This window comes from Cyprinodon variegatus, unplaced genomic scaffold (genome assembly GCF_000732505.1).
Source record: "Cyprinodon variegatus isolate N-32 unplaced genomic scaffold, C_variegatus-1.0 Scaffold431, whole genome shotgun sequence".
Lineage (NCBI taxonomy): Eukaryota > Metazoa > Chordata > Actinopteri > Cyprinodontiformes > Cyprinodontidae > Cyprinodon > Cyprinodon variegatus.
This window is the reverse complement of record NW_015150884.1, coordinates 118,121-130,122: the sequence shown is the minus strand read 5'-3', so window position 1 is coordinate 130,122 and position 12,002 is coordinate 118,121. Positions and strand designations below refer to the sequence as shown.

Below are 12,002 nucleotides of genomic sequence, written 5' to 3'. Positions count from 1 at the left end.
TGAAACCGGAACAGGTGGATTTGATGAGCTAGACAGGTGAATGAAATGAGCAATTAAGCCAGCCATCAGCACCAAAATCCTGACAAGTAGAGGCAAATGCCCAAAGAATCAGAGTAGATCCTTAGTCAGAAATGTTTTTCTGCCTGTTTGTGTGCAGTCTCGGTAGTATCCATCTGTTGTACTGATTAATACATTTTCTTTACTTCTTTTAGTGCTTTTGCTTTTCCCTATGATATTACCCACAGCATCAGATTATTGCTAATCAGAACATTTTAAAGTTGACCTAAAGGATTCAAGGTAGCATTACAACCAGCAGCTCTGGCTGGATTTAGAGACGTTGTTATGGCATTAGTAATATACTGACACAATATAGACACCTACCAATGGAGTTAGATCACACATGGGTATGTTAAGTTTGACTAATTCATCCTGTTATTCAAAAGATGAGCATTCGTGGAGAATAAAAGCATTTTTCTAGTCGTTTCTTGCAGGTCACACATGCTTTACTGTCTCGCTGCCTCCGTCTCCAAGCACACCACATTTCATGCCCTCTCACTCTGGAGCATCAGTCAGGTGGCCTCTTCCATGGCTGCTACTCTTGTCTCTAAACATATCCTATTGAAAGAAGTCATAGAGAATAAAAAGATTGGTGGTGGCAAAACCATAGTCCTTTTTTTTCAAACCTGTTAAATAAGTAATTTACCCATAAAATAAGTCATATATGGGTAAAACCACATATGTCTGACATTTTCCCCCCTTACTTCTTTCTATTTATGAGCTGATTTACATAACAGCATAACTGAATAAGAACGTCAAAGAAATATTGCAAAGCAAACTCCAATAATGAAAGAAGAAACCTTAACCGGTATGTTAGCACAGTGTCTACCTGAAAGGTCTAGTGGACAGTAGACATTCTGTCTAAATGTAATAAAAAAGGTTTTTTAGTGTTTGGAAAGCTGCAGCTTACCAACACCATACTTCTTCAGAGCCTTGCACTGCTCTCTAACTGCCATGCTCTGTGCTCAGCATAACAGATAATATAAAAAAAATATTTATCAGATTAAGAGATTAGAAATGAAAAATCAACTGCTGTGTGTGTTTGTGGCAACAGGATCTGGCTTTCAACAGCTTTGAGCAGCTTTGCATTAATTATGCAAACGAATACCTGCAATTCTTCTTCAACAGGATCGTATTCAGGGAGGAACTGGTGAGTCCCATCACACCTGCAGATTTGCTTAATTTCACACACGGTCTTCACAACCGATTTTGACTTAAATATCACTAGAATAACGTGATTACAGATGCAGAGGTGGATGAAATGGATCTAACTATCTGTAGGGTAAAAAGGTTGAAAGTGACATTCTGCTGCATCTGATCACCCTGCAGGAGGAGTACAGCAGAGAGCAGATCCCATGGCAGGAAATCATATTCAGTGACAACCAGCCCTGCATTGATCTCATTGCCGCTAAGCCGCATGGGATACTGAGGATTCTGGATGACCAGAGCAGTTTTCCACAGGTGAGGGTGCTGACACAGAGCCATCTGTACTGTGCATCCTACATATATTCAGACCTAATTTTTGTGTTGATTTGTTGCCAGGCAACAGACCACACATTTCTTCAAAAATGCCACTATCACCATGGCCACAATCCGCTGTATATGAAGCCAAAGATGCCACTCCCAGAGTTCACCATCAAGCACTTTGCTGGTCGAGTCACCTACCAGGTACTCAGCTGCTCATCCATTTGATATTAAAAAGGCAAAATAATGCAGTTCTATACGTCATTGGTTGGAACTATAAGAGAATGTTGCACACAATCATGTGCAAGAGGAGCTTTGCAAAAAAAAACACTGTCACCTCATAGAGCTTTTTTTTTCTCCTCTGTATACTCAAAACTTTTTCATTGCTTTTAACTGAATGACTTTCTCATGGGTTTTCACTGGATACAGGAATGAAAAAATGGCCAATGATTGTGAAATTAAAAAAGAATGCTTTTGATGTTTTACACATTTCTGAACTGAGCTGCGTACATTTTTATTTTGTCCTTTGTTGATGTATCTTTTGTGCACACAAAACTTCGAGTTTACCTTCAAAACTTTGACAGGAATCATACCCTTGAGACCAAGGGTGTCTGTAATGGTTGCTTTCCTGTTGGTGTTTGAACCCCAGCCCCAAAAAATGGCAAGTGATTTCTAACCTCCTAACTGTATGTTTCAAACTTACTCAAGTACCGTAAGTTTGAAACATACAGTTAGGAGGTTGGAACCTTCCTCTTTGCCCTGCTTAAGAAAAACATCCCCACAGCCTCACGCTGCCACCATCATGCTTCACCATAGATAAGAATGGTGAAGGTGGTGGATGGATTTTTGCATAGATATCCAAAAAAAGTGTGTGTTTTTTGGCTCAACTTACCAGAGCATGTGTTGGATGTGTCTTTCTGTACCTCTGGATGGAATTTAATATTGGACTTCAGGAACCCCGTTTAACCATGTTTAAGATGATACCCTATTGCTACTCCTAATTTTAATTAGTGGGTCACTAATAGGTTTCTGAAGTGGATTGTTGGGGACTAATGCAACCCTTTTACCAATTGTTGGTTTCCTCCCTCTTTTTCCAGATCTTAACAGCAAATCTGATGACTTGACAAAATAATTTTATTGTAAAATTCCCACATGTGATCAGTGTTCTGATCCAGGGAACATTAAAAAAAAGGAAAGTGTCCCTAGGATTAGGGTTCCCCTATGTTGCCTGCGGAAAAAACATGCAATTATTCAGAGTTTTAGTGTTATCTCTCAATGGCTTTCTCCTCTAATCTCTTTGATAAATCTCTTCAGAATGACTTTGGTATTCTTCCTTCTTTGAATAATGCTGTTCTGACCAGGTTTTACCTGCTGATAGTTCTCTGATAGCTAAGAAACAACTTATGGCTCCACTAAACAGTTGTGTTTATACTGGAAATTAATCAAAATAAACTTTTTATATAAATTTTTTAAAGGTGTTTGGTTGTACAGTATCTTATTTAGGAGTATCTAAGTAAACGGGCCAACATACAAGGCACTGCTTTGTGTTGGTTTATAATATTTTTAAAAACAGCTTTGGAGTATGTGTTGTTAAAAGTACAAATGTGGATTTATTAGGGGGCATGAATTTTTCAGTTTTTTTCTGGTGATTTTATTCACGTTTAATATACTCACATGTGATTTTTGATTTTTTTTTTAAGTGTTCCTTTCAGAGCCAAATCTTGCATTCTGCTTAATACTTTGTTTTGGACCAAATTGGTTCACAGTAAGACACTGAAAAATTCATCATGTAATAATAAAAGACATCTTTGATCCAGGTTAATAAGTTCCTTGATAAGAACCATGATCAGGTCCGACAAGAAGTGCTGGACCTGTTCATTCAGAGCAGAAACAAAGTGAGTCCAGAAAATCAGCCTGATTAAAAATACATGGAAAGGTGTGATCAGAATCCTGTTGCTGAGTTGTGTATATTCCATGTGTTTCTGCACATAGTTGGTGTCAAACCTGTTCCTGGCTCATGCAGACACCATAGGTCAGAAGAGAGGAGGCCACATGAGGAAAAGCAGCTCTGTCACCAGGAAGTACCAACCACACACCGTCAGCAGCAAGTTCCAACAGTCCCTGCTGGAGCTGGTGGAAAAGATGGAGAGGTGAAGCAGAAGAGACATAAAGACAAAATGTCATTACCTTAAGATTCAGACAAAAATAATAATAACATTTTATTGCTTTAATTTCAGATGCAATCCTTATTTTGTTCGCTGCATCAAGCCTAATAGTATGAAGGTAAACGCGTGGAACTTTGTTTTTTCTTGGTGCACGTACGTATAAACCTCTGTATTCATGCATGTGCAACTGTGAGCAGCGGCCAGGTGTGTTTGAGGATGAACTGGTCAGCAGCCAGCTGCGACACTCTGGGGTCCTGGAGACCATCAGGATCCGCAGAGAGGGGTATCCAGTAAGGATGTCTTTCTACAACTTTCTCTTCAGGTAATTTATATACAGAGGTCTGGATATCTATAATCAGTCTGGTACTTTAGCTATCTTTACTGAGATTGTGGAATGGCGAGTTGTTCAATCTATGGTAGATCACCATGAAAATATCCATCTATTGTGCTGTTCGAGATAGAGGCAAACTTTATGTCCCAAGTACCACGCAACCCCAGAAAAAAAGCATAGGGTCATTATTACTAATGTGGGCGGAAGGACCACTCAGAGAGGAAGAAGCCATTAGTCTAAAAGCAAGAGTGAAATGACAGTTTACTAATGTACTTGGCGAGGAGGACTGTAACTTACTTAGATGTTCTGTGGTCTCCTGAAATTAAATTCAAATTATTCAGCTGATTTAGTAAGCCACAAAGTAAAGCTTGGGCCTCCCAAAGAGAGAATGACCCTCAAACATTTCAACTAAATCATTCAGAGATTTTAAAAACACAATATTTTAGCACAGCCATCGATCCTCTATAAATTTTGTGGGCAGAGCTGAAAAGCGCTAATGCTAATAAAAAATTAATTTTGCATGACATAATATCATAAATGAAAAAAAAATGGTTATGTATTGTTATTAAATACCTGGTATCAGCTTTAACATTGATTCCAGTACTTGGATCAAGGTAGTATAACAAATGCGACATCTCATAGTTACATTCAAGCGTGGTGGTGGAGCAGTAGTGATCTGGGCCTGTTTGGCAACCACTTAATTTGGGGACCTTGCAGTTATTCAGACAAAGCTAAAGTTGTATGAAAACCAAAGTAGAGCAAGCGAAAGTTTGACCATCCTTTGATATCAGGTCAAAATCAAGACAATAATCATAAAAACAGCAACACATCTACAGTATGACAGTAAATAACAACAAAGAAATGATTAAGATGTTGTAATGACCCATCACATTTTTTTAAACTCTCCTGTTGCACTCCTGTAAACCCTTAACAAAACTATGTTTAAATTTTCCCACAAATGGCACCCTCTAGGAGTGTTTCTCTTCACTTGCTACTAGAGCAAGAGAAATGCAGGGAGGTTCTGCAAAAAAAAAATAAAATAAAAATAGTCTCTCTATTCTACCCAAAACATGAGAATGTCAACTCCACATCAATTGTACAAACATAAAAGCAATATTAATCTAGTTTAGGACACAAGTAACAGAAAAATCGATATGATTCAATCAATTTCTTCCCTTTCTAATGGCGGCCTCCTTAATAGTCCATATGTCCCATGATGAAAACCACCACTGTTCCACAGACAATAATGACTTCCCTATTGGTGTATTTTCATTCTCAGGTATAAGTCCCTGGTTGGACTTAAACAGCTGCCAGCAGCAAACGGAGAAAACTGTGTGATTATGTTGAGCAAGCTGTGTCCCCTCCGACCAGGAGTCTTCCACATTGGTGTCACTAAGGTTAGTTACACCACCTCTAAAATAGCAAAAAGGCAACCTGTTGCAACCATATATTACTGGATATAATGTTTTAGAATGGCTTTTAAAGCCAAGATACCTTCATTATCCTCACCCATAGCCTCCTGTTTCTGTGTGTGTGCAAATGGCAGCTGTTTTTAAAGGAAGACATCTACCAGCTGTTGGAGTGCAAACGAGAGAGATCCCGGGAGCTCGCTGCTCTAACTTTGCAGCGCTACACCCGCATGTTCTTTGTGCGGAAACGCTTTGTTGCCTTCCGTAAAAAAATCATTGGGTTTCAGGCCCAGTGCCGAGGCTACCTCCTCAGGTGAGATGTGATTCAAACATTTTTAAAGGTATAGTACCTTAAAATGTATTTAGACAATTAGATTTTTTAATCCCCATTTTGTCTCATTCCAATCTTCACTATATTTTTTGGGGGGGTTTATGCGACAGAACAGCAAACTGTGAACCAGAGGGAGAGAAAATCATAGTTTTACAATTACAAAGAGAAAAAACCTCCTTATCCCACCTCCTTTACTGTTATACCCCTAAATAAAAATGACTTAATTCATAAATATAGTAAATCTGTGAGCAATTGAACCTTGGTATGACTCCAGTTGTTAGGGGAAGGTCTTAGAATTTTGCTGCAGAAAAATGGAGAACAAACAGCATCATATAAACTTGCACACATGAACACAACAGACTTCTCTGAAAGTACTGTTCAGTCTGTCAGTTGGAATGTTACAGGCAGAACATTTTTCACAGAAGTAGCCTAAGGTGACCGTTATAAAGCTACAGAGAGAGTAAAATGTGCAGACAAGTGTTAGTTAGACAACCGACTTCTTTGAGTGAGGACCAAGAACAAAGCCATGTTGAAAGAAATCCCAACAGGTCAGAACTGACTGGATGGTGGAGCTAAACAACGTAAAGAAAACTATTTAGTCAAATTCTAAACCTGAATCAAATGAAAACATGTTGCAGAGTTTAAAATCTGCTGTTCAGAGTTGCTGTCTAACCATCCTCTGTAAGCTTTACTTAATTAGCACAGACAAAACAGGCAAAGAGAGATTTACATCCAAATGAGAGTCAACTCAGTGGGACTCAGCAGAAATGTAAAAAACTTGACAATCATTCTTTGCTTGGTTTCGGTCACTAACTATAATACATTTTACATAATGTGAATAAATGTGACATGATTACTTTTAAAAAGTTTTACAGTTGGATGTAAAGGTAATGTTTGCAAGCTATTTGGAGAACTGGATCAATAATTTTCTCTTCAATCGTCACTCTGTTCTGTTAGGAAGCAATATGTGAAAATGAGGGAGAGTCTGGTCCGATTCCGCTCTTACGTTCGAATGTATGTCAACCGCAAACAATACATCAAGGTATATGCACCCTCTGTTCTATTCACCCTCTTTTCTATCCATTAAGTGTCATTTTCTTTCTATGTCTCTTAGGTAGTCTGGGATTTACACTCTGTTGCCGTTTGATTTGTGTGATCTCTTTCCAGATGAAGTTTGAAGCCAAGAGGAAAGGTGAAGAAGAGAGGAGGAGGAGAGAAATGGTAGGATGGATGCTCACACAGAACTTATATGTAAACATGTATATATATTGTTTTCTTTTTAAAAGAAGCATATAAATGATTGATTCTTCCAGGAGCTGTCAAAGCGGGAAGTGGTTAATGTAACGCATCTAGCGATTCCTGCAGAACTGGGAGCTCTACTTCAGACAGCAGCAGGTGGGTAGATGGTCGTCTTCCACACTGAGCGTTCATCAATTGATGGGCTTACTCTGTGCAGCTCTTTAATGATGCATAGTTAACTAACCTATCTGATCGGCTTTCTGATGGAGAAAGACTTTGAATAATCTTTCTGGTTCTCTCTTGCCGCTACGCCGCCTCAGTCCGGAGAGAGCTGCACGCAGACTGTTTGGCCTTACTTCAGGCTCCTCACATCCAGGAAGAAAATCAGCTCACTTTGCCACTGGACATCAACAACTATCCTTTTTACCGCTATGTTCAAGTCCACTTCAGGGTAAGATGTGTGTCAACAACCTAACGTTTAAGTACACACTACAGTCTTTGTCACTTTCCAACCACAGCCCTGAACAAGTACTTTGAACCAACCTTTTCTGACAGCTGCAGTTATTTTTCTATTTTTTATTTTTTTTTTGGTATCTCAACGAACATTCTGCATTTAGTGGCTAAAACTTTAGGAGATTACCTCAGATTATCAATTTTATTTAGTTCTGGAGTTAGACTGGTACATTGTAACATAGAAATATCATTAGATCTACTTAGTTTATGTCCTGACTTAATGTTTAGGGTTGGTGTCCTACTGGAAGTTAAACCTCCAGTTTTCCTCTTGCATCACTCTGTATTTAGCTCCAAACATCTTTGTATTACTTTTGAAAAGCTTTTCTCTCCCAGTCTCCCTTTTACCACATCATGACCGTGCCACCACCATGCTTCAGACAGGGAATGTTGTGTTTGGGGTTATGTGCAGTGCTAATGTACCACATTCCACCATTAACATGTAGGGTAAAGATTAAATTAGAGTATCTAACGTAAGCATTTCCATGTTTGTTGTGCTGCCTGTGTGACTTTAAGGTTAACTTCAATGACCTCCCTTATAGCTTCCCTGTACATTACCATGTTTTTAGAGACATACTGCAAGGTGTTGTGTCAACAGATTCTCCCACCTGCGCTGTTATTCTCTGCAGCTCCTCCAGAGTTACCTTGGGGTTTTTTTGGCCAATCCTTTCAATAGATGATGTCATTTTCAGGTTATTTGCCAGTAAATTTGTCAAACTCCTTTCTTTTTCAGATAATGGATTCAATATTGCTCAGTGAGATGTTCAGGTTTTAAATCAGATCTATCTGCTGTGGTCTTCGGTCTTCAAGTTTCTGTTTGTTTAGTCACATTTAGTGCTATAGGATTAAGAGCTTTAAAATATAGATGAAGATTTTTATTTGCAAAACACTGAAAAAAACAAATTCAGAAACCAGTGTTATAAAGACTTCCAGAATCAGCTGCAAGTCAACTTTTCTAAGATTTGGTTTTATTTTTAATAAAAACATTAAAAGCTTTGCCCTTTGTTATATACTGTAGCTTAGTTGAGTATTGAGATGGTTATGGTGTTGGTAATAACACATTGAAAATCTGCCCATCTGAAGCCAAATTTTGTTTTAAATTGGTAAGATTCTGTGCAATACAGGGTTGAAAAATATATATATATATATATATATATTTTTTTTTTTGTAGGAACCCAAATTTGGGATGTTAATGGCCCCTCTGGAGTCACCTCTTACTAAGGTGGAGGATGACCTAAAAAGGGAGGCTCTGGAGCTTTTTAACATGGTAAAATGACTTTTTACACTTACTGTACTCTTTTCCACTTTATAATGTCACAACCGCTCAGTTAAAACAATGAAACCAATAAAACAAATCTTATATTTGTGCCTTTCTTCTGGCATCCTCAGGTTTTGCGGTTTATGGGGGACCCTCACCTGAATGGAGCTCAAGAAAACCTTTTCGGGAGTTACATCATCCAGAGGGGTCTAACGTCTCCTGGTTTAAGAGATGAGATCTTTGCTCAGGTTGTAAATCAGGTGTGGAGAAACACAAACTCGGAAAACGCTGACAGAGGCTGGCTGCTGCTGTTGGCGTGCGTTTGCAGCTTCGCTCCATCACCCAAGATGGAGAAACACCTTCTGAAGTGAGAACCCAAACCCATTAATGTTTTACCTTAAAAGGGGGATAAATGTTAAGAGCTGCCCAAGACCATGTTAGTATTTAAGAAAAAGGAAACAAATCAGAAAAGTCTTGACCAGTAATGAGAAAATCTTTGATTAGACAGAGGGATTCTCATTAAAAATCTGTGTATATTATCTAAGTACACCATCTCCAAAAATGGAACATAAAAACACTCCAAATGAGCTCCTTTGCCTTTATTTTGTGAATCATTTTTTCAGGTTTGTGTCAGATCATGCCCTTACTGGCTGCCAGGCATTACTGCAGCACAGACTCATCCAAGCCAGTCAGAAGATCCAGCAAAGCTTAGGCCCTTTCCCTGAAGCTGCACGCACCTATCCACTGTCGCTGCTGGAGTGGACAGCCAATAGGAAGAAGGCAAACATGGTTTTGCATGTGCACTGCTTTGATGGTAAGATTTCAGCTCACAACATATAAAAGATCTACAAATTGAAAGTCTTTCTTCAGAACATGCCAAAAGCACACATTAAAAGAAGGTTTATGTAAATTAAATCCATTTTAGGATTTTTTTTTTTACAGTGGTTGAGGGGTGCAAACATACTGTGACTCAATAATTGCTCAATAATTCAAAAAGTACTGCTTTTAAACGCAAAAATTAGACTAACATAAAAACATATGCAGAGGGAAATTATGCAACGGATAAAAACTTCAATTACAGAAAAGCAGAAATGAGCTGCAAACACAAAATTGGCTCCATATACATAAACAATGCTGTTAAACAAACACATGTAAAGGAAAATAGCATGTAGCAAAAAAAAAAAAAAAACAGGTAAGAAAACAATTTGTATCCTACTACTTGCTGAGTTTTTCCTTTTGCATATGAGGTTGCAGCACTTGTTGTATTTGCTGCTCATTAGGCATTTGCAGTACATTTACACCTCTCTGCCACCATTTTTCTGTATTCAGTTTGAAGTTTTATGTTATTCCCTTCTTACAGTTAAACTTGTTGTTTTTTATGTCGTTTTCTTAAACTCATTTAAAGGTGATTACTGAAGACAAAAGGATAATATACCAAACATCACTATTATTCAGTGAGGTCCATTACCGACTCATTATCTGACCATTAATTATTCATTACCAGACGGTATCCTGTGTCTTGAACTCGAATGTCTTAAATGAACGCCTCATATTGTCTCTGCAGATCTGAAGGGATAAAAAATCAGCTTGTTTTATTTGGTGTTTTGTTTTTTTCTGCAGGAGGTTCCTTCTTGTGCTCCATTCATTCTTGGACCAGCGGGGAGGATTTAGCAGGACATATCCTGCGTCACAGGTGCTAATGGTCTTAGTTAATCTTTATTTCATACATTCCCTTACAGAAAAAAGAACACCTAATGTTTTATATGGTTAACCATAATTCTTTTATGGTTCCAGTCAACATTTGTATGAATGTACCGCAACCACAACTTTTAATTATTTTACCCTGTGGCAAGGATGCGTAAAAAAAACCTTAGATGGACCAGTCTTCTGGTGCAGTGCCATATTGGAAAATTCAGAGACATATTGAACCCTCTTTCTTCTAGGGTGCTGAATGTAATAGTCTGGATTCTGATAATTTTTTTGGTTTTACAGAGGTGTTTCTGACTGGTGGAGGGGGAGTTCAATTCTGATGAAGGAGCAGAGCCAGTGGGTGGAATTAGCCGGTCATGACTATGTGCTGGACCTGATAGCGGACCTGGAGCTTCCTGTGGATTTTCCCAAGCAGAAGAGTTACTTTATCATCAGCACGGATAACCCAGCTAGAGTCAGAGCAAATACCAGCCTGTCAGTCTGCAGAATAAACTCAACAGCAACACATGCAGTACAGGATGGCACTGTCACATTTATCTAACATGGTGGATTGTTTCCTTTCTCATCGCAGCACCTTATTAGGCAGCGGTTTTGACTCAGATGAAGATCTTCCATCTTCCTTTCCTCTAAGCAGTAGACCAGCCTACAGCCTGCCTGATTCTGATGGCTACTACAGCCATGGTACACAGACACACACTAAGGGAAACTCTCACCCTAAACACTCATAACCTTGTGTATATTATTAGCAGCACTGTATCTGCACTGGTATGTACATCTCAAGACTGTATGATTAGTAATCTGATCCAATCAGCTTCTACATATAATTAGGTATTATATTTCTAATTGCAGCCATTCAAAATGCAAAATAATATCCTACAAAAAGTGCTGCAGAGAGAAGTTCCTACCTAGAGGATGTAACACAGTTTTCAGCATCTGCAAGGATTTCTAATCGTCATGGTTTTTATACCATTAATATCATCTCTTTAAATTTTTTTTATTGCTCAGAAAGTTATATTCAATGCCCCATGTTAGAAAAGGAAGAGGTAAAATCCATAAAATGGAGTTGAAATGCAAAAAAACGTGGTAGTGTGTTAACATTTAGTGTCCGACAGCTATGCTGTTATGAGCAAAGGAAAAACAATGTAGATTGATTTACAAAGAAACTGAGAGGAAGTAAGGAGTAAATGTTTGCTTTAGCCTTAAACACCCTAATTCTAAAATCTGTGCAAGACTCAGTCAACCTATAATTCACTACAATGCTAAATGATAGTTGTGAGAAAAACTTTAACAAAACAATAAGGTTTCCACATTATTTAGGCAGACAGAGTCATTGCAGTAGCCCCTGTTTTGCATATTCTTGCTGGTTTATTTCAGCACTCAGTCAACTTCCTGTTGGCATGAGGTAAAACCCTTCAGACGTGACGGAAGATGGTTAAGAGTCTATTTTCTTCATGAAATCTGTCTGTTTTTTACTTAGGTGAATTAAGGTTCTCTACAGTGATGTAGTTTATAAAATGCTATTCTGAGA

At 38.4% G+C, this 12,002-nt stretch overlaps 1 protein-coding gene across 1 annotated transcript in view; it reads left to right on the top strand.

Annotated features, from left to right (window-relative positions):
• The window catches only part of myo15a (myosin XVA), a 54,122-nt gene that overhangs the window by 12,677 nt on the left and 29,443 nt on the right, over positions 1 to 12,002 (top strand). The window contains exons 15-33 of the mRNA XM_015388627.1: positions 1,112 to 1,207; positions 1,387 to 1,518; positions 1,600 to 1,725; positions 3,339 to 3,416; positions 3,514 to 3,671; positions 3,759 to 3,804; positions 3,884 to 4,008; positions 5,297 to 5,414; positions 5,564 to 5,739; positions 6,715 to 6,799; positions 6,925 to 6,978; positions 7,071 to 7,152; positions 7,317 to 7,447; positions 8,678 to 8,773; positions 8,896 to 9,131; positions 9,388 to 9,578; positions 10,385 to 10,457; positions 10,757 to 10,948; positions 11,046 to 11,155. Of these exons, the coding sequence (XP_015244113.1) occupies positions 1,112 to 1,207; positions 1,387 to 1,518; positions 1,600 to 1,725; positions 3,339 to 3,416; positions 3,514 to 3,671; positions 3,759 to 3,804; positions 3,884 to 4,008; positions 5,297 to 5,414; positions 5,564 to 5,739; positions 6,715 to 6,799; positions 6,925 to 6,978; positions 7,071 to 7,152; positions 7,317 to 7,447; positions 8,678 to 8,773; positions 8,896 to 9,131; positions 9,388 to 9,578; positions 10,385 to 10,457; positions 10,757 to 10,948; positions 11,046 to 11,155 (2,305 nt within the window). The remainder of the gene's footprint in view (positions 1 to 1,111; positions 1,208 to 1,386; positions 1,519 to 1,599; positions 1,726 to 3,338; positions 3,417 to 3,513; positions 3,672 to 3,758; positions 3,805 to 3,883; positions 4,009 to 5,296; positions 5,415 to 5,563; positions 5,740 to 6,714; positions 6,800 to 6,924; positions 6,979 to 7,070; positions 7,153 to 7,316; positions 7,448 to 8,677; positions 8,774 to 8,895; positions 9,132 to 9,387; positions 9,579 to 10,384; positions 10,458 to 10,756; positions 10,949 to 11,045; positions 11,156 to 12,002) is intronic.